The 23,468-nt window shown below is 38.1% G+C and overlaps 1 protein-coding gene across 1 annotated transcript in view; it reads right to left on the reverse strand.

Moving 5' to 3' along the window:
* Window positions 1-3,598: 3,598 nt before the first annotated feature.
* Window positions 3,599-23,468, reverse strand: part of cdc42se2 (CDC42 small effector 2) — a 29,049-nt gene continuing 9,179 nt past the window's right edge. Inside the window, exons 2-5 of the mRNA XM_047160783.2 lie at window positions 13,331-13,626; window positions 6,464-6,565; window positions 5,865-5,982; window positions 3,599-5,717 (exon numbers count right to left, since the gene is read on the reverse strand). Coding sequence (XP_047016739.1) covers window positions 5,881-5,982; window positions 6,464-6,565; window positions 13,331-13,384 — 258 coding nt within the window. The 5' untranslated portion in view covers window positions 13,385-13,626 and the 3' untranslated portion in view covers window positions 3,599-5,717; window positions 5,865-5,880. The remainder of the gene's footprint in view (window positions 5,718-5,864; window positions 5,983-6,463; window positions 6,566-13,330; window positions 13,627-23,468) is intronic.

A 23,468-nucleotide genomic window follows, 5' to 3' on the forward strand; every position in this document is an offset into this window, starting at 1 on the left:
TCACCTGACCATGCAATGTACGTCATTTTTATCTAAAATGTACCGGCGCCCTCGTGTGGACTCCCATTGACAAAGGGAGGTTGATTTGTACTTCTTTTGACTTCTTATTTACACCGGAAATAAGCAGAAGGTTTTATAATGCTGAAATATTTAAAACAAAGAAAGTAAATGTTCAATATCTTGAATATTTAATATTCTTCAATATTTAATATTCAAGATTATGCACTATTTTTAAGCCCATATGTAAATGTAAGCAAGTTTGTGATATTGACCATGTTAACTGCTTTGTACAAAAGATCAGATTTTCCTCATGCCTGATCTCTTCTTTTGAAGCATGTGTTCAGACACCACTCTGGTGGATTTGATCTAAAATGGATCATAAGGTTTGGCACAAACTTGTGGAGTCCATGCCAGCTCGAGTACACACTGTCATTAAAGCAAGGGGGGGCAGACTAAATACTTAGAAACTCATGTTATTCATTGAAATTCATGTAAATATTTTAAAGATTATGCTATATTTTCAACGAAGTTGTTGTCAGTAATATAATTAGTAATGGAAATGGTTGTATTAGCTTAGAAAAGAATAATTGCACAATAGAAGCATTTTCACTCTACTTTTGGACAAGCCTGGATTAAGAATTCAGAGGCCCCTGAGCACAATATCTTGTAGACATAGGAGCAGTCACAAGACTGTAGTGTAATGCAATGTAATGTAATATTTTAACATGCCTTAAGCTTTATCCTTTAACAGGCAAACAAGTATCATCTCCCATAATATATATAATGGTTTACATGAAATACTGTATGTCTCGTGGTGCAATGTTGCTGTTTCACTAATCATCTGATGGGCTTCATCAAGTCTACAGTGTAGGTCCCAGGCATTATTACTGTTGACAAGATATAACAAGATAAGAGAGATTATCTCAAGATAAGAGATAAGTTCACAATTACATTATCTGAATGTAATGACAATTATTATAAAACAATAGTTTGATAATACAAATCAAATAATTATAGTATCTATCAATAATTACAATTATTTGTTAAATGTTCATTATTGCAGAAAATGACACAGACACAAAAATACACCGAATTTAAAATATAATAATTATATATTTATAATGTTAAACATAAAAAATACAAAATACAGAAACGTAATTATATTGTTTTATTTCATAGGACAGGATTAATACAAATTGAATATAACACTTCATTTTTGTGGTTCCATTGATGAAAGAAAAATAATCTTGAAAATGGGAAACAAATAATGGGAACACTTTATTTTATTTTTTTTAACTCTTTTTTTTTTCAGTCCCATTTTTGAATATACAACACATCCATATATAAGCCTTTGAAGAAACTTTTCAATAAAATATCAAAACTTAAATAGGCAAAGCAAAATATGGTCAAATTTGTTTAATCTCATGTGAAAGCTATGAAAAGTCATTCTCCATCTCTAGTTTCATGCCCTCTGAAAGTGTTTATTGACCACAAGATGGCGATGTTCTACATTGTTGCATCACATCATGGGGGAGACATGATTGAACACTGCAATAGTGTATAATATAGTAGACATCAGATAAACTTCATATGTAAGTTACATTTTTACATATCATACATGTCATTAAGTTTTTCTATGCACGATTAAAGATTGTCTGATTGATTGATTTATCTTTGTCCTCATGTGATGAAGATATTCACATTGAAAAATACAATGTTTGCAAGTTACCACTAATTTACCACAAAAGTTATTAACCTCTTGTGCCAGAGGTGTGTCCTCTTAACCTTCAGGCAGCTATTAAACCATGTGTATTGTGCTGACGCATCCAGGCCTACGCTGAATAATCAGTCTTCATCAAGTATGCCAATGTCAACATTACCTAATGGGGTGTCTGCTTTGGTAACACACATACACACACTACACAGTGGTAATGTCTGAGGTTTCACACTGGAAAATAGTGGTTATGTAATAAAGACAACATACAATTTATGTTTATGGTGTCATGAACATGATGTTCATTTTGATGGACTACATTAGACACTGAACAGGATTGCAATGAAAACAATGTTTCCTAGCCACTTTTTCTAATATGATTGAAGTAAAAAAGAAGAAATGTAAAATAAAGTTGGCTGAAGTGTGTCACAGGCTGGCAGCTTTCAACAGACATGTGATTGGATTAAGATAAGGCTACAGGGTTACAATAAGCAAAGAACCAAGTAGCATTTAACACAAAAATACTAGCAAACACAACATGACCTTTAATAATTTTTTTCACTTTCTAACTTCATGGTATGAAGAACAAAATAACAATTTTGAGAAAAAAAGTCATTTTGAGAAGCATGAATGCCAGAAAAAGGATGACTGGAAATCAGGAAATGAGAATGTTGAGGTAAGTCTTGTTAAAGCCACTCGCAAAAAAAACAAAACAAAACAAAACAAAAAAAAACACATTTGATAAGCTGGATAATGATATTATGTATTATATGCAGATTAATCTTCTAGGGCATTTGTATGCGCACTGGCTGTTTATCAGTACAATGGCCCATCTGTTGCTGTTCAGCCTTCTCTAATTTTTGAACAATAAGTTCAGAAAACAAACATATTGAACACTTTATTAGACACTTTGTTAGTCCACCCTATAAAAGTACAAGTGAAGACTATACTTCATTCTGTCCTTCATCAATATATGTCCTTTATCCCCTCATCAGTGGTTTCTTCCTTTGTCTACTGTCAGTAATTGTGTACTCATAAAATGATCCATATCGTCAAAGTAGCTGAGAAATTGAAAGGAGGTATATCTATATACAGAAGGAAAAACCAACATAAAGTGTCTTATTACGTTTTTGGATCACAACGAGCCACCAGCGTCCATGTTTAAATGTGTGGATGAATCTCGTTTTGTTCTCGACTTCTGTCGAAAGTTGCCTTGCATATTTGCACAGGCGTCCGTGAAATGACAAGTGACAGGGTGTGGGTGTACTAAACCAGGTGGAACAGTCCAGGTGGAAGACTGGAAATATTTATGTTTATCCGTATCCCTAGGAATCCAGCTTGCTACTTTCCATATGTAATCATTCAAAAATAAGCGTGAATAATTTGCATTCATCAATTGGTTTACATGTAAAAACTGATTTTGGTCATGAACACTGTGTACTTTCTAGCCAGTTGAATGTAAGAGTCATCAAGATTGACGTCATTGAGGAGACCTCTTCATTTGCTACCTGACCGGTTGCCTGGCAACAGCATGGCACACCAGCTGATGGTTTTGCAAAATGTAAATGATCAAGGCCTTCGTGGAGGCGAGATGCCTTGTGCAGAGCTCCAAGGCCTATTCAGTACATCCAAATAGATCTGCTTGTTAGTGAGCTACTGCATACATTCCTTCCTTAATGTTATTTTTGTCGGCATGCCCCTGGTGATGGTGTGTTTGTGTGTGTTTGCTACCACTGCTTAGTTATTGATCTGCCCTCATTTTCTGTTAGAAAAAAATTACACAAATTAATTAAGAAATAAGATAAAACACAATCAGTGATCTTAAATACTAATCATTTCTTCTTCATTAATCTTAATTAATGTGCAATAATACGTTAAGTCATGTAACATGGAAAAAATATTTATTTCAAGTGAACACATTTGGTAATGTACAAGCCAACATAGAATGCAAAATAACAAGCATCAAATGTATAAAAATTTGCTCTGGCATCTAAAACAATAGCTTCTTGAAATCCCTGATGACGAAATCCATCTGTTGTGAACAGAGGCTGAGGGTCACTGCAATCCTAACGCATGCCAGTTATACCACAGTAGCCAAAAAGCTCAATATTTTGTGCGAACTTGATCATTAATGTCTTCACTGGTTACCATTTTCATACAGATAGAGGTGCCAACACTGTTAACAAGAACATGCTAGTAGAGAGAAAAACCCTGTGTTTTTTCCCAACCAAAGAGAACAAAGCTCCGCATGTTTTCTAACGGTTCACCAATTCATACAAGATCTAAGTGATCCTTGACATTTCACGCCCCGCGTCCTTTCACCCTGAATTGGCTTTTTTGGTTTTTACAGCTGCTTTAGAAAGCAGAAAAGCATCATTTTCAATTTTCAATGGGTCAAAAAATCGTATATATGCTAGGCTAAACTCTAGATGTTGGCACCTCTGTATACATCACAGGTGTCTGTTGATCCTTTAACCACGCCTTCATTCAGAGCACCAGGAAAAACATTTCACTTTGTCCAGCTCTAAACTAACAAACCCTGCCAAAATTCTTAATTTCGACAACACGATGATGAGATAAATCTGTAAGACATGATGTTAATAACTTGGTGTGGGATGGGGGGTGGGGGGAGTCACACAGAAGGAATAAGGAAAAATAAATTAGCATAGTTCAGGTTGTGGCACACAAAATACACAGTATATACAAACAGAAAGCACTTGAGAAAACGACAATTGGACATTCAGCCGTGAGGTCACACATTATACTGTATGGCCTTTTATCTCATTTTGTTTAACCATCATTTAACTTTCATGGGCCTGGCACTGATACACATCAAAAAAACCAAACTGATGTTTTGATCTACAAATTCATAAATAATGTTAGTTGAATTACGACAGTCAAAACTACTCTTATTTCTAAAATTGATTACTTTCAGTATTTTGGAGGCAAGTCATGAGAGAAGCCTAAGCAAAAAGGCACACTTCCCATTTCCCAAAATTCTTGATGTTCATTATTCATTTGAAAATATAGTGCAATTTAATAAAACATATTTCGTTTTATAACCATTTAAAAACATCACTCTCTGAACCCACAGATTTTGAGAGTAATAGTTTGAACTATAAATGGCGGATTTTGGATATTTGTTCAAAAGCAAGTAAAACTGCTAAAGCATTATCTAAGAGGCTACATTATATTTCCCAAAAGACTGCAAGTACAACAGGGAGAGCGAATTGGCCCCAATTTCAAGATCTTCCGTAATCTCATAAATCATTAAAGCATTAGGACACTGACGACACTGTCGGTTTTCCACGTTGACTGTACAGCAAACAACTATAGCTTGAGCATCTTCATATCAAGTTTATGATCAAACATTTACAGCAGTGTGGTGAATGAAATGTCAGTTGGGCATTTCAGCATCAGTTATTGTTGGTCTAATCATATTTTACCACAAAGAAAAACAAAGACACAAGGAATGCGATCTGAAATGATGTAAACACCAAAGGAACAATCACACTTCTTACAAACAGCATTCATTTGAGCCTCAGTCAAAAAAAAATGGTACTTCTGCTTAGAAGTGAGTCATCATTCCACTGAAACAAGTATTTTGGCATTGCACGGCCAGAGCTAGCAACATTTTATATGGACTTTGTTGGTGTGTTTCACCCCAGGTTTTAAACTCAAAACGTCTATAAAGGAGAAAAGGAAATAAAACAAAACTACAAAGTTTGTACGTGGAGGTTCCAGACCTTCATGTATGAGTGCTGAGAAAATGGGCTGTTCAAACCACAGACAAATAGGCCAGGTTACACCATGCACTGCTAGGCGGTCGATGACAGGGCATGCATGCATCCATTATGAGGGTGGAGAGGATACTGACAGCCATGGACAGGGCATCCTCATTCCCATGAAGTGCATGATGGTCCATGTGTTTGCTTGGTGAGAACAGAGGGATACTGGGAGGCTATGCAAAGCGTCGGAATGGATACACTGATGCAGTGGAACCCTAGTGGAAAAGAAATAAGAGCAATGGCTGTCAAAATGTGGTCAAGCAGTCATGTGAGGCTGTTGTTTTCCATGCAAATTAGGGTATTTAATCATAAAATAGGCATTTAAAAAAAAAAAAAAAAAAAAAAAAAAACCATTTACTCACCTCCTCAAGTTAGGGATTATCCTGCTTTTGTGTCTACCAGTTGCATTTGAACATTGATGGGCATAGTCTCACGTCCATACCCCCCCTTTGACTGCATTTGGTTCTGAATTGAGTTCACCTATAAAAAAATGGCCAATAATTAGTAAATGCCCAATGAATTATTGAACTGTCATACAGGTTCCCAAGTATAATCGGGCTCATTTATCAAACTGGATATGAACATCTAAATCATTTGCAGGAGCATTTGCACAATAAATATGGTATTCATGGCAATCCAATTAGTTTGGAAATTTACATATAAGGAGACTTGGTTAATTGAACCTTAATTGTTTGACTTCAAATTGACTAACTGCCCCAAGTTACTGCAATTTTACATAAGGATTACACTATCAAGTTTAAATAGCTTATTTATTTCAATTTCAAATTAATGACTTGAAAGAGAGCCATACAATATAATTCCATAAATTAAGACTAGCCATTCAATTAGGACAAAAGAAATGGCACCCTATAGAAGGAGGAACTGTTAGAGTCTATGGTAGCTAAAATGGAGTCTATTATTGATGAAACTTGGTCAATCAGAGCAGGGTAAATTATCTTACAGAGTCCATGCCGCTGAAAAGATCTCCAGATCCCACATGGGCTGTGTGGACGAAGTTTGTAGGCTCACCGATCATACTCCTGTCAATGCGCCTTCGCCGCTTCTGCCAAGGAAACAAAACATACAACATCAAAAATTGTCGAAGATAAGCAACTGCTCATTAGCCAATTAATGCTTCTGTTTCTGATCTGCAATCGCCCCTTAGCACAACCTGCTGGAGAAAACAGTGGTATAAATTATTAAATTATCTTAATCTAACACAAACTCTACACATGAAAAGGATCCATTGGGCACGAACTGGTAGCAAATCAGAAAACTAGGAGTATTCTGAGATTCTTAACCTTATACTTAATAGGGCAATGGGTACAATCAGTGCTGAGGTGCATAGATTGTTTTTTTTTTTTTAATGAAAACTGGCTGACCTTTTAAATTAATAGAGGACAAGATATGAGCCTTGCACAATCAAGGCTTGTAAAATCACACTCATGTAATGTGCAGCTATGCGTTTACATATGACTGCTCTTTATAGGCATATGCACAATTGAGAGGCATTCAGTGTGGGCTTTGCCTTCGAGACTTCAGCAGATTAAAAGTCAACAATTGTGACTCGATGTGAGTGAGCACTGCTTTCAGCATCCTCAGAAGCTTTTTTCCTTCTGCTACTCAATCAACAGCGAGTTACCACCTACAACCCATGTAGCAGTTGCTATGGCGATCCAACAGTTGGTGAGGCGATGGCATTTTACACTTCACTAGACCTAAAACGTCCAGCTGCATCTTCCATCAAGCGATATAATCTTTGAGTTCTAAATACAGTACAACTGTATTGTACTTTCTGCGTCTTTGTAAAATTCTGTATAGTTTTAGCTAGTTTTCATGGAGGAGTCAAAATATTTTGGCTAAGCCACTATCGATATCAAGGGGGCTCAGTGGCTTAGTGGTTAACGCATTTGCCTCAAACCTCCAGGGTTGGGGGTTTAATTCCTGCCTCCACCCTGTGAGTGCAGAGTTTGCATGTTCTCCCCGTGCTTCAGAGGTTTCCTCCGGGTACTCTGGTTTCCTCCCCCAGTCCAAAGACATGCAAAGTAAACTGATTAGCATGTACAAAAAGTGTCCATAGTGTACGAATGTGTGTGTGATTGTGCTCTGCGATGGATTGGCACCCCATCCAGGGTGTCCCCCACCTTGTGCCCCATGTCCCCTGGGATAGGCTCCAGGTTCCCCATGACCCAGTAAGGATAAGCGGTACAGAAAATGGATGGACTATCGATATCATGATAAATTATGCCACAATATACTTTTAATTAAAAAAGAATTTAAAACAAATACTGTGTTAGAGTTAAATATTCTATTTATGTCAAACTTAGTTATTTTTAAATCCAACAGTGGCAGTCTTTTAGCAAACCTATATACTGTGATACATATCATATACCGAAGAAATCTCATCAAATATTGTGATGTGGTATTTATGTCACATCATTTAGCTGGGATTTTTCGTTAGCATTACATGTGGAATTATGAGTTATTGCTTTTTAAAGATGCAACATCATGTTACATCAAGCACTCAAAACTGAATAAGGCATGCTCTACACCAGTGCCAAACTGGAACTTAAAAACAGCTCTTTATTAGGTTTCTTCCAGCACTAAACACATGTGAAAACTGAAAGCACCTCAAGGATATTTTCCAACGCTGGCTTCGCTCCCTCATTTACTACAAAACCCCCTGATTTCCCCTTAATAAAAAGAGATTTGTAAAAAAAATAATAAAAAAAATAAGAAAAGAGTGCCAAATCCATTTTTAGTTCATGTTCCAACGAAGCATGAGTTTAACAATAAGGACCAACTTGCAATGTCCCAATCTGGCCTGCTGCAGGGGTGAAGTGCGGGTCAAACAAACAACTTCTTCTACACAGGGAAGCCTTGTTAGACTCACTCACACTTTATAGTATTCGAAAAAGTACAGTGCATCATTAGCCTGTTTTTTTTTTTTTTTTTTGAGGAAGACAGAAAGGACAAAACATTCCGCCATGGGATGAGCGGTGGACCAAAAATGTCAACGTGTAACCTGGAAATTGTGCCTGCTAGGCACTGAGTATTTGCTGATTCATTCATGAGGACACACGCAAAGGAAAAACCCCACAAAACCAAAAACGACTGACCCAGAACCATAGATGACATTTGAGCATGTGAGAGCACATGACACACCCACTCATACCTATAAAATACATCACATTTTCAAACCTTTTGCAATACAAAGGCTAAATTCTCAGGTTCTACTGTACAAGGAAGGATGAAGAAAACATACAAGACGAAAGCACACCCTGTAATGTGACTGTGACTCTCACATGGCTACTTCATCTGTGAGGAAGCTGATTCACTTATACAATGGCAGGAATTCAAACAGCTCTAAAAGGGGAACTTCAGAGGAAACAAGTCTAAACCAGCATAGCCATTGTGAGCTTGTTACATCCCCCAACAATCCAGTCCTTGTCAAGCTGAATTTTATCCTATTAACTTTTGTATGTGGCACACAACCGCACAATGAGTTGGTTCGTAAAGGCACTGACATTTGTAGAACCCTTCTGACATCTCCAGCGTAAAAAACCACACAAGTCCAACTGAGCTCTTTCATGCACTCATTGCCAGAGACTCTTTTTCATAACTCTATCTTTTTATGCATTTTATTTTTATCCTGGTCTTATTGTTTTTGGTGGTAAAAAAAAATGTTCCAAGACTTTTTTGCTTAAGATACTGGCATCAAACTTCATGGTTTGCAGCAACAAATTTGTGGTAGAAATACAGGTTGTTATGCATGCATGGAAAATGCCTACTCTTACAACTGCATGCAAGTGTTAAGTTGCTGACCTTAAGTCCCTGTGGCCAATCTTACAGGTCTTGAGATGTTGCATGTATTGAACACTTCCCGTGGTTGCAACCGAAATGATCTTTAATCATTTCTTAAAAGCTACAATTTAAAACACCATGTCCAATCCTCAAACACAGGCCTATAGGACTACCCAGTGAACAAACCATTGATTGGCTCCTTTGACCCATTCAACAGAATGTAACCGGAGACAGTGCTGCCTCATTGCATGCAATTACACTGCAATCACCGCACACCCCCAAGCACTCTCAACAGGCTTTAGCCTTTTTAACATTAGCTTTTTAACCACCTTCAACTTAAACTACAGCTGTCCTGTGGATTCCTGTTCTGCAAAGATCTGATCACCCGCCCAAGTTTTTTTCTTTACATCATATGATCTCGATAACTGTGAAATATTGGGGTCATTATTATGACATGGAATAGAATAATATTTGTACATGGCTAAATGACATACACGTTTTTATTTCCTCTGACTAATTAGTATTCAGGACACCCACTTATTTTAAAGCTCAACACAATTTACTAGTTTTGAACACTGAATTATGCTTAAAAATAGTCCACACATGAAGCATGTTTCAAAAGGCTGAACAAATGGATGGAGATGAAACTGAAAACTGATGCCTGCTCTGAGTAAATCCTGATTACTAAACAACTACAATTTATGTGCGTTGACTATCAAAGGCCTTTTACTGCAGTGAGGAACGGGGCAACTTACAGGAGAGCAGAGAACGTGTCATATTACTGCCTGATCAAGTACATGTCTGTGGTCTACCGCCGCAGAGGAAATGATCCAGACGTAGGTCTATCACCCTCTTACTGCATTCTGGTGCATACTTATGACTGACTGCAGGTGCAGCTCATACACACACAGCAATGAGTTTGGCTGTTTAAATTCAGTGACACTTCAACAAAAATGACAACAACCTAAAAACTTACTGTTACTTTATGAGGGTTAAAAAGCTCATAAATTAAGTTCCAAGACGCAATGCTACTATAATGTTGGTGCAAACCATCTGTCTAGATTGCTCTCCACAGAACAGCCATGAGGTCTCTTTGGGTCATTATAAAGTAAACCTAGAAAGTCTAGCTCATGGTCAGTTTATATTCCAAGCTGACAAATGTTAATTATGTCGGCTTCACCACCTGACTGCCAATAAGGCACTCGTTCTACCCCACTTCGTTTTTCACACTAACCTAAAGCATCTCAATGGGTACATACCAAATCTTTATTCATTATTATCTTATTTATTATTAAACTGTTAAAAACCACGATTTATTATTAATGGCAGGCTATAACATGAAAAAAGCATGTTACTTTTGTGCACATTTGTACCGAAATAAGTAAGAGTAGTGATAAAACTGTTTTCTGTAACGTTTATCATACACAGGGTCACGGGGAGCCTATCACAGGGGACTCTGGACAAAAGGTGGGGGACACCCTGGATAGTTTGCCAACCGATCACAATTTGGAAATGCCTACAATTTGGAAACAGCACATGTCTTTGGACTGGGGGAGGAAAATGCAAACACCACGCACACAGGGTGGAGGCAGGAATCAAACCCCCAACCCTGGAGGTGCGAAGCAATTGTGCTCCCTATAAATATCCCTATGCCTTTTTCCCCAAATAAATTCTAACAATGTCTGAAATAATAGGAGCTACATTTAAATTTCAAGAAGACAGCATGCAGTTCCCATCACTACATCTTGTGTCTGATCTCTGCACCATGTTAATTCATTTAGGTCTCAATGTAAGTGCTTATCCAACAGTAAATGACAGGTCTAAACTAGGACACACACACATGCACATACACACACACAGTTGTATTGAGGCAAACTGTGACCTAATTTAATGAACATCATATTTCAAAATAACTAAGAATCAAGATGAGGGGAAAACTCACAGCTGGTGTGTAAGGCACTAATTTGCATGAATAATTTAGGCACTGTGTTCTTAATAGCTAACTTCCTGGAGCACATTGTCCTCTATATTACTGCTCTTGTATTCAACTGTGACAATAGGCTATTGGAAAACCACTAGGCAAAGTCAATGGGGGAATTCCACACCCCATTTTCACACAACTTTCACTGCCAATAATGATTACCTAAGTAAAGCAGGTACAATTCACGGTTGTTATTTAAGGCTGTCGAGACATTTAAGTCGCTAGATAGTTAAAACAGAGCCTATGCTATAAACTGTATTGAAGTCAGACTAAGCTATATGTATGTTATGTAAAACTGTCAATCATGCCAGTATTCTTCTAAAAGAAACTATAAATGATGATTCACTGTGTCCGCCTGTGACATGAGGGTCAGAAAAGTTTTTAAAAAATGCAAAAAATGTTATCATTTCCATTTTCCTCAGAGGTTAAAGTAGATACCATGTAATGGTAAATATAGGTTATGACCATGAATCATGCTGAAATCATGACCTACTTCATTCAAACTGTTACGTAATCACAGACAGACTTGCCAATGTGATTTCTGAAATTATGTGACAAGATAGATGCTAGAAACTACCAAGAAATATGAGTAAATTGATCAAAATGAGCAGAAAATATCACAGTGCTGAAGTCATTATGACTCCCATCCAACATCAGTGTATTTGATTGATATTTTGATTTTTAAAAAGGTCTATTAAACTAAAAAAAAAAAAAAAACAAAAAAAAAAAACACCTTTTCCACCAAGGAGTGAACACTTTCCTCACAAGTTGAACATTTAACTAATTTGTGAATACAATTTTCTTGGCTACGACACAATAAGTGGGAGGTAAATGCATCTTTTCAAGAGCATGCTGGCTAATCCTACTGAATCACTCCGCAAATGTAACAAAAAAGGGCTTCAGAGGTTAATAATTCTTGCTATAATATAGACCAGTAGAAGGTGGAAAGTCATTTGAATTGGGTATTTCAGTATAGGGCTGCCAAGTTCTTTGTTCCATCAGTGTTGATTATGGTGCAAGCCCGTGAACACTTCAGATTCCTCAAATGTTTATGCCATAAAAGGCCTTGAGCGACATAACTCATCTCCTCCCAGCAGCCACTAAATACGGAGCACCAGACAGGAGGAGTAACATGGAGATACACACCACCTAGACCTGGAAAGCTTCAGACCAGGAACTACCCAAAACCCTGGACATCATCCAATCTTATCCTATTCATCTGAGTGATAAATTATTTACTACACTTAATTTATACAAAGTAGTATGGAAATTTAATTAGATGTTAAACGGTAATGTAAAACTATATTAAAAGTTACATGCATTTATAGTACCTACTAGTATATTCAGACACTTATGTAATGACTATCCTTCAGAAATCTAAACATTCTACTGGTAGATATGTTCCATGCCAAATGCAGAGTAGACTACAGTCTGTCTTATAGACATGTCAGTCCAGGTTTAACATTTCAGACTGTCACACATGTAAACTGCAGAGCAAAAATTCTTACCAACTGAAACAGGGGTCACAGACAAATCCAAATCAAACCTATCTTCTTCAAAATGTATAGAAATAAAGAATAGGGATAGCTGGAATTTAAAATACAATGTTCTCATTAGAAGAACTAGTTAATCTTGTTATTTTTAGTTAGTTATTTTTAGATGTGCTCTAAATGCATAAGCATGCAAGGCTTTTTATATGAATCTTATCAGTCCTGGAGGACAAAGGGAACCTGAAGTCTCAAGCTTCTGAGAGGTGTGGGGATAAGCATTACAGACAGAGCTAAGACCTCAGCCAGGAATAATACAACATTGATGCAAAAAAACAAAACAAAAAAAACAACCCCACTTGGTCACGTTGACACCCAGGATATTTCCTTCAGCAGTAAACAACAGTAGCAGTACACACACGGCTTATTCTTATGTACTGTTGCGTGAATAGAAACCTTGTGCTAGATGTGCACAGGTGCTGCTCAATAACCAGCGAGCACTTCCTGTTTCCTGTGGTATGAATGCGTCTCTGGAGATGAAGCACGAGTAGCTTACCGGCTGTGGCTGTTCAGCAATACAGCAGTTGAAGCACAACCAGAATTCACTCATGATTAGCAGTCCTAAAGTGCTGCTGTGCCAGCGTTTGCAGAGGGTGTGAAGGGGGCCAAGGGAAGAGTCGGAGAAGAGCACGCCGGGCTCAGCAGGCCTGGCACAGTAGATACTGATGATATTTCTTGGAGGTGCTGAATGTAGATGGTTTTCTCACACACAGCAGATCCTGAGAGAAACACATATACACACCCACAGGGAGAGGCTCTCTTTGGTGTGCTTCGATGGGGAAACCCTCAGACCTGGAACAAAAAAAGAGGGAAACATGAATAGTTTATAGAGTTACAGACCGACAGAAGTACACACGTGCATACTGTATATAGATGAAAAAAAGCACAGATAAACTGTATAGACTGTTGTGATAGCACTTGAGCATGAACAGAGAATGCTAACTTCTGGTTTCACTTTGTCACACCACCAGCGCTAATTAGGAGCCGGTTATGGCTTCTCCTTCAAGGGGAAATTAATTAGTGGTGTTGTCCTTTAGCATGCAATTATACTAATATACATGTTCACATGAAACACCAAGAGGCTGGTTCACTGGAAAACAGGAGCCTATTCAGGGCCAACAGCGGGCCATTTAGAACTCTCTGGATTTGGGCCATAACAGACACATGCACTAAGCACAGAGTCTGCATTGAGCCTACTGGACCAGCTTAAAAAAAAAAACATTGGATAACTGCCTTGTTTTAGTTCCTCACTGACTATAGGCCATGATAAACAAATGACACTGATACCAAGACAATTAGGTTCAAATAAATACATTAAAATCTTAATGATTATGTATACATCAGTGGTTAGTTTCTGACCACAGGACTGATGTTGGCTCCATTATTTGTTGGAGGATGGAGAACTTTTAAACATTACATTTTTAAACCATTTACAGTTATATTTAATGTTTTGGAACATCCAGGAAATAAGTTAGTTTGCCAGCAGCTTGTCATGTTACTGAGAAACCGGAAAGCACAAAGTACTGAAGACCCTTCCGTGGAAAAAAACTGACCAATAGTTAGAGTGCTAACACCAGAGACTTCTTCTATAAATGTTTAAAAAATGTCTCCTAACAGAGAATTTACCATATGAATGATTATATTATTGTTTGTGTTAAATATCGATTTAAATATTTTTAAATCTGTGTATTATTAGTCTTATGTTATGTGATGCAGCCGGCATACAAATCCCTGTGAATGAGCTGTTACTATAGAAACAATAACATATTAGAATGTGTGCATAAATATAAACCTATAATTGATGTTATAACCAGAACTACTGTTAGGGCTGTGCTGTTACAGAAAATGAATTCACACAATTCTGAATCAAGAATTCAAGAGTGCTATGGTAAAATAAAATAACCACATAATCAAAAGCAAGTACTGACCCCTGAAATTGAAAATGGCAGTACACTGCCACAGAAAGTGCATCAATACTACCTGGTAATTCTTTCAGGGTGCTTTATTTCGCTTACTTAAAATCAGTACTTTTTTGCACTGGGAAAATAAAACCAAGCTGCCACTGGAGCTGACAGGCTGCCTTTCTTTAACATTTACAGCAGTGGTGAAGTCCTAAAAGAAAGGGTTTTACTATTACCCAGTTTCCCTAACCCAAACCTATCTCCCAACATATCTTAATTTAAATGTAGAGTAAAGTTAATGAAGGGCATTAGAAAACAACTGTAATAGGGAGGGGTATACAGAGAAAATGCTTAATAAAACGGCCATTATTAGGGACTTCTGAAGCAGCAATACAAGCGGGTATTCCGAGGTTATATGCTAATATTGATCCTTAGAAGTCATTATACACAAACAGCCCTAGACAAAAAGTAAGCATACGGTGTATACGTGAGTATAGCCCTGACTACACCAATGGTGTGCAGTCCAGAGATAAGAGTGGCCTAACCCACCCCAGCATGCCTTTTCACTCGTCCACTCCCACACTGGCTACAACTGAGGAATGAGCTGCAGAACCCTGCTCTCCACTCAGAAAATTCATTGTGGTATGTGGTAGTCATTACTGCTCAGAGTGCCAGGTTCTAGCCATTAACCCTGCATGCTGCACAGGTCAGTGGAGGGTTTTATTACTACAATACAGGTCCACATGCAGGCTACTCAAGAGCTGAAACTTTCATTCACCCTCATTAAAATGTCCTTTCACAAAGCAAAGTGCTTTTTCAAACCCCCAGCAGGTGCGCCACACACCTGCCCCATAGGATAAATTATTATTATTTAAAAAAAAAAAAAAAGGGTCAAAAACGACTCTGTTCGTGCAGCACAGTGGCCATTGCTCCAGGGTCCCTGGTTGGATACTGAGCTTGTGCTATGTGGAGTTTTGCATGTTCTCGCTGTATCTATGTGTCTATGTGGGTTTCCTCCAGGTTCTGCAGTTTCCCAACCAAAAATATGCTGTAAACTATAGTAAATTGACCAAAAAGTGTGAATGAGTGTATGAATGTGTGTGCACAGTGCCCTGTGATGGACTGACATCCCATCCAGGGTGTATTTCCACCTTATACCCAGTATTCCTGAGATCTGGCTCTGGATCTACTTTGAGCAGGATAAAGTGGTTACTGAAGAACGAATGAACGATTCTGTTCTGCTAAGTCTAAAAGTGGAGATGACATTTGTTTCTGTCTCTCTGTCAGAGGGTCTCCGGGCATGTCTCACAGAGCAAGTGGATCACTGTAGTCACTTTCTGTGCCAATGAGCGATCTACTGCTGTCCACACCCAGACATATCCCGTTGACATGTTTCTGGGTGTGCCATTTGCAAGATGTAAGCAGTTCTGAATCATGCAATTTAACCAAACTGCTGTGTGAAACATGAACTCTGTGGTAAGGGTTTGACTGCTGAAATTAAGTGGCAAACTTCCACATGGGAATTATGACTTTATAGAGAGGAAAGTAGCATGAGTCATCACAGAGTGTATAAGCTTTAACATTTTCCACAAAAATGCCATAGTCTAAGGAGGATTTAAGGACAGCATAAGTATATAACTAAATATTCTAACAAACCAAATGACTTTGATATAGAGCAGTTAAAAATAACTGGAAAATAAACACAACTGAATAGTTATTTAACTACAATACACTTGCTACATTCAAGACACTATATTCAAAGCTGGGTTAACTGAAATCAAGTCCTTCCTTTCCTATCTACTAATGCAAGGCATCAAATGTGCCATTCATCCAACTAAAGACCACCCCGTGCAGTCAAGTCTCACATCCTGGCCTTAGAAGAGACGCTTTGTGGCCAGTGCTCAGCCTCAGACATGTGGGCCAAATATGTATGTAAATGAGTTCTGAAGCTGCCTGAACTCCATCCTCTTCAGCTAAAATTATCTGTCCTTTTCCGGCTCCTTTGATTCCTTCACTGATGTGCCTGTGTTTGATACCCTTCTCTTTTATAACCTTCATCCTGGAATAATCCAGAAAAAGTATGCCTGCAGTTCAGAAATTAAAGCTTTGGATGAGTATGAAAGAAGAACTGGGCTCCCAGAATGCTGTGCTTAACCCTAAACCAACTGGAGCAACTAATGAAGGTATAGCTTGTCAGAGCCAACAGAAATATGTCCTCGAGTACACCAGCAAACAGATAATCAAACAAACAAAATTAACTGTTGCATTAAAGGATTTAGCAAACATACCATCTTAAGCCATATTTGGAATGGACTAGTTTTACATGGAGAAGTAGGGTATTGTTATTATTACTGGACAATCTATAGGATTTTAGTCAAGTCTGAATCTTTCATGTCAGTAATTGTTTGTGCATGCACAAAAGTAACTTATGCACTGGAAAGATTAAGCCATATTTTACCTTCTATAAAACGACCAGTGGTAATATACAGTGCCCTCCACTAATATTGGTAAATATGAGCAAAGAAGGCTGTGAAATTTTGTCTTTATTGTTTAACCTTTTCATCTTTTGTTAAAAAAAAAAAAAATCACAATAATACTCTGCCCTCATGGATATCAAACAATTGCAAACACAACACAGGTTTATCAGATATATTTTTAGGAAAAATATATATCTTTGTTAAATATAGGTGTGCAACAATTACTGGCACCCTTTTAGTCAATACTTTGTGCTATCTTTGCCAAGACAACAACTCTGAGTCTTCTCCTATAATCCCTGCTGAGGTTGGAAAATACATGGCAAGGGATCTGAGATCATTCCTCCATACAGAATCTCTCCAGATCCTTCAAATTTCGAGGTCCACGCTGGTGGACTCTCCTCTTCAGTTCACCCCACAGGTTTTCTATGGGTTTGAAGTCATGGGACTGGGATGGCCATGGAAAGACCTTGATCATTGTGGTCAGTAAACCCTTTTTGTGTTGATTTTGATGTATGTTTTGGATCATTGTCCTGCTGGAAGATCCAACCATGACCCATTTTAAGCTTTCTGGCAGAGGCAGTCAGGTTTTCATTTAATATCTGTTGATATTTTAAAGAATCCATGATGCCACGTATCCTAACAAAATGTTAGAAAAACAGCCCCAAAACATTAAAGAGCCACCACCATATTTAACCGTGGGCATGAGGTACTTTTCCATATGGCTACCTCTCTGTGTGCACCAAAACCACCTCTGGTGTTTATTGTCAAAAAGCTCTGTTTTGGTTTCATCTGACCATAGAACCCGATCCCATTTGAAGTTCCAGTAGTGTCTGGAAAGCTGAAGATGCTTGAGTTTGGTTGTGGATGAGAGTAGAGGTTTTTTTATTGAAACCCTTCCAAACAACTTGTGGTGATATAGGTGACTTCGGATTATAGTTTTGGAGACTTTCTGACCCCAAGACGCAACTAACTTCTGCAATTCTCCAGCTGTGATACTTGGAGATTTTTTGGCCACTCAAACCATCCTCCTCACAGCGTGATGAGACAATACAGACACACGTTCTCTTCCAGGTTGATTCATAACATTTTCAGTTGACTAGAATTTCTTAATTATTGCCCTGATGGTGGAAATGAGGTTATGCCTTTTTTCTTCAGTATAAAGACACACCAGGATGCACTCTTTTCTGTTGTCTCCTGACAAAACCAAAACAAAACCAAGTACTGGCAGAGTTTAAAATGCAGAACAATAAAATATAGTCAATATCTAAGAGAACTTGTCAGAGAAAAGATGCTTTTGAGGGTTCTAGGTAAGTTACTGAGTTCCCAGCACAGGTACAGAGTACATACAGTACATGTTATGGACACGCAACCTACAAATGATCACGTGCAAACTGCACAGCTATGTGCCCTACAACAAGCCCTTATAAAAAAGGTGTAAACAATCAGTTTATATTAAACAAAGTTCTACATAGTATGCCTGGAACGTTTAATGTGACAACCATGCATACACAGCATCATGAAGACACTCACATCTCTGTGATTTACACAGAGATAGCCTTTACTGTACAAATCATCTAACAGGCATATGTCCAGAAATCTTATCCCATCTGAATAGTACTTTAGCCTGTATAACAATCATAGTCAAGCAAAACCACATGATCTTACGAACGATGTAAAGATTCTTATGCCACCAGCAGATGCTCAGGAATAAACAAAGAACCCAATCGACAAAAAGAAGCATTACTCCAAGCATTGAATACAAAGTCCCTTTCCATGAGCTCACAAAAGACCCCCAAGAAAGCATTCATTAGCCATGTATGAATGGAAGAGGAGAGGCATGGTTCATCGCTCCAAGTATAAATGGCCGACCGATCTATGACACATAACTGTTAGGACTGGCGTTAACTGACCCTGATGGAGAAGGAGAAAGGATGGTTTTCCTGGCCTGGATGTCAGAACAGATGCCTCAGAGATGTCCACAGAGAAAACCAGTTCAGTGGTGAACAACAGTTAACAGTGGGTTAAGTGATAGGAGGAGTTTATATAAGAGAGGACCTGCCATGTGAGAAAAAAGTGCCAAGCAAAACCAGCATCACAAGGTGAGAGTGAGAAAATTAATGCATACACTCCAAGACTAACCCTGAACAAACTCGACCAGTGGATCTGCACAAAAACAGTGGAACATTATAATAAATGAATGATCTCATCATTCAATGAAAAACCCCCAAAATACTGTTTTGTTTGGAACTCCACAAACAAAACACAACTGACCACTTAAAGACCAAACAAATTTTAAAAATGTATTTTTTTTTTTAAATGCTGCAAAACCTAACAGATGCAAAACAATACGACATTACTCACCCTCCACAGCTGAAACGGGAGGGTAGCGCAGCAGGTTATGTGAGAGCACTATGAAGAAGTGTCAGGCTCTGGGTGCACTTCACTCTGCGGGAGGCCTTTGTCCCTCACTCAGTTATGGATCAGTGGCCAAGTGGCATTCACTCGCTCCATCACTAACCTCTACCACACAAAGCTGCTGCACACTCCTGAACTAAGCCCTGCCTCCAGCCCCACCCCCTTCCCCTCATCATTCGCCAGCACACTGAATTTATGTAACCGTGACATTACTTATATGTATATAAGCATTACTGTCTTTCAATTCCAGGAACTTAAGTTATGGGAACATACAAATTACAACAAAACTTTATCTTTTATAATGCAGCATCATATAAGCACATTATAGCTTAATATTCTTTTCTTGCTAGTAAATAAAAGTAGTTTTTGATTTACCCCTTTAAAACCTATACAGTACATCCATCCCTTGTTGAATTCAAGCTATGGTCTTATGAATATAAGCTATATTCAAGCACAGAATTTTTAATATGATGGAGAAAATCTAAGCCATGATGTTCAGGTGAAGCATCCACCAAACTTTTACACTATGAAAGACAGCAAAATACAACTCAGCAATAATACCTGATCAGACACAATCACAAATGGTCTCTGTGCTAAGGGAGCAAACCCAGATCCTCATTTTGCTAGCCTCCTTTGCTGGAACAATTGCCCGCCTTGTTGCTGGAGGACAACCCTCAATTCTTCCATCCATGGTCTTGTTGCCACAGCAGCCACTAACCACTGAGGAAGGGGGTTTGTATGATTGTGAGACATCACAATAGACCCCCATTCCCAATTCCCCCTCCTTCTGCCTCGCACTCTCTGCCTCTCTGTCTGTTTCTTAAAATGAGTTTAACAGTGGGCTACACTCACAATTTCCATACAAATGGCACATACATTGTGTCTGCTGCAAGTTTTGGGGAAGGAAATCTTAAATTTTGCAAAATTTCTGCAGTCACAATACGTAGGACAAGACCGTGTTGAAACAACAAAGAATAAGTAGGTACATAGAAACTTTGTTGATTCATCTACTTGAAGTGAAACCCACAATGCTAGTGTAAAATAGAACTTAATCAGTGTGAAGGGTTAGTAATACTGAAAAGAAGCCTAGTCAAAAATCAGGCGGTAAGCACAGAGAAGAAGATTCCTACAATAACTAACATTCCTGAGCAGATTCTGAGCTCATAACGTTTTAATTCTGCTCCTCCATTCCAAAAGAACAGGCATTTTCTCAGGACTTGGAAGTTAAAAACTGCAGACACAAATGTCTCTTTAATGTTGCAGTTAAGTACATGATAAAAAAAACTCCTTTTTAGGGCCTTTAAAAGTTCATTGCACATGCTGTTTCTTGAAATAATTTGGAGTAGCTTTATCATTATTCATACAAGAGTCGATTATGATCTCCAAACCTTGATAACAGCTTTATTGCAGATACCGCACTTTGCACAGGCTGCACTGTTGGGAGCTTACGATGACCATATGGCACAGGCGTAACATCTCTAATCTTTCACAAGATTAACTTCTTGCATCATGTGGTTACGTAACAGATAATAACCATGGATTTAAGGAGTTAAGAAGCATATAGTCAGTAATTTATGGTGTATTGGAACCTTGGATTACAGAAAAACAATGGCACACCATAAAACCTAAGAACCGATACTTTTAGTTTTAAATGTTTCTCTACTTCAATCATTCCTGATCTTACTCATTACCTAGTTTTTATGAAGTGTCGGGTGTCTTGAAAACAGGGAAACGTTGAAACTGTACTGTTTTTGAGCAAACATTATGTAGTTCAAACTGATGTTGAGTTCATCAGTTTTCTGCTGACGTTCTGCTTTACTAAGCAATAGTGTCCTTTCTCCTTTTTTGATTTTCATGACTATCAGATGGTAGTCAACAATTTTTTTGCTGAAGTTCTGCTTTACTAAGGTTAGTGTACTAGTGAAAATGTAGAAGCACAATGTGAAGGCACAGTTGAAGGATTCATCGTTATGCAACGTTTTTAACAAGGCCAGTCTTAAACATTCAAAAATCTCTCTATGTACCCAAGTGCATCTGGCAAAGATGCTGCCTTGGCACATTCAGCCACACTGGAAGGGGGCAGTGTATCAGTACAGAACTCATTACGTAAAAGAAGCCTGACCATCTGTGATGACTTCAGAGATCGTCCTCATACTTGCCATGGACTGAGTCTGCCAGAATATGGAGCACGCTGATTCTTCATCTATGTTCTGTTCATATCAGAAACTGTCCTACTGCTTCACTCAACTTTTTACTTTTTTCCCCATTACTCACATGGTTTATTCTTTATTATCTTGCATCTTGCATGGGTGCTGTTCCCATTTTAGAGATCTTTTTCCAATTTTTTTCCCACCAGTTTTCACCTCATATGCTTTTGACCACTGACATTACCATGCTGTTGCCTTATAATCTGTCTGGCTTCATTTAAAGGCTAATCACTAAACTAATGCACAAATAAGTTATAATCAAAGGGTTAGATTACATTCCTGTTGCAGGCGGAGTGCCAGAAATTGCAAAGGGAATCACAGAGAGAAAGAGAACAAAACAAATGAGGAATGAAGGAAAGAACAGTAGATCTAGGGAGAAACAGAGTAGATGGCAAACCTCTCAGAAAATATGTATGATGTTTATGATGACAGACTTATGCATAGATTTTGCCAGATTAATGAAAAAAAAATAACAAGACTTCATTACACCATACACAACTGCATTAAATGTGCCTTGGACATTTCCAGGCATATTTCCAAGCATATGTTTTGAGCCATCGCCTTTTATTAGGTAAAGCATAACTGTGTGCTTATGTAAGATCTTTAACAATGTCAGCAAACAATATTGTTCCAAAATGGATGAAGTGCTAGAAAAGCACGCATTAGACCTGTTTGTCATTTCACATTTTGAACACAAAGATTAACATCAAGTATATTCCTAGACAAGGTCATTCCTACACAATAGCCACGTTTAATATGCATATACAGCACAAATCCTGCAGTCTCCATGTGTAACTTAGCCTCAGCTTCCTCAAGAAAATCAGCTGCTGAGTTTAGCAATCTGTCTGAGCCAGACAGGGAAGTGGCACATGAAAATAACTGATTAAACACCACTACAGCATAAAGGCACAGTTCACCAAGAAGACCAGCTTACAAGATGAAACATGGCACTTATCGGTTCATTTGATACCTCACATAGTTTTGCTTATTGGTACAAGAAAACCCACATCCCATCACATCACAGCTGAGCTATTCCAGAAGTCACGCTAGATCTACCCCATTTGCATGTGATATAGCAGGAAGGCAGCTGGGACGCATCCAAAATATCTCCACTTATCATACCAGGGGCCACTATGATGATGTCATACTTCTTTGGGTCAGCAGCACCACTGCAGACAAACTGCTCATGCTTGGGAGCACAATCACAAGATGATTGACTCACAGGGTGTATATAACTGCATGCAGATGAATACAGCCAAAGTAATGACTTTATGTAGCAGGTCTCAACAAGTCCATCTCTGCATGCATTTAGCTTAACGGTTTACATTGATGCACAGGGTTCACTGAAACTTGGTGGGGAAAAAAGGCTACCTATTACAATATACATGAGCCAAAATTGTCCTTACAAGTCTTCACTGTCATAGAAACTTCGTCACTAAAATAAACAGAGGCTGATTTTCCTTTAAACCGAACTGCAGCCCCATAATTTTATTCAAATTAATATTTTATTTCCAATAATAACTACTATAGGTTTTATGGACATAATCTACACACTAAGTGTTTAGCTAGCTAGTTAGCAAGCAGATAAGACTATACACAGTCTGAAGGAAAAGGTGTGTGTAAATTTCCAAGGT

This window comes from Ictalurus punctatus, chromosome 16 (genome assembly GCF_001660625.3).
Source record: "Ictalurus punctatus breed USDA103 chromosome 16, Coco_2.0, whole genome shotgun sequence".
NCBI lineage: Eukaryota > Metazoa > Chordata > Actinopteri > Siluriformes > Ictaluridae > Ictalurus > Ictalurus punctatus.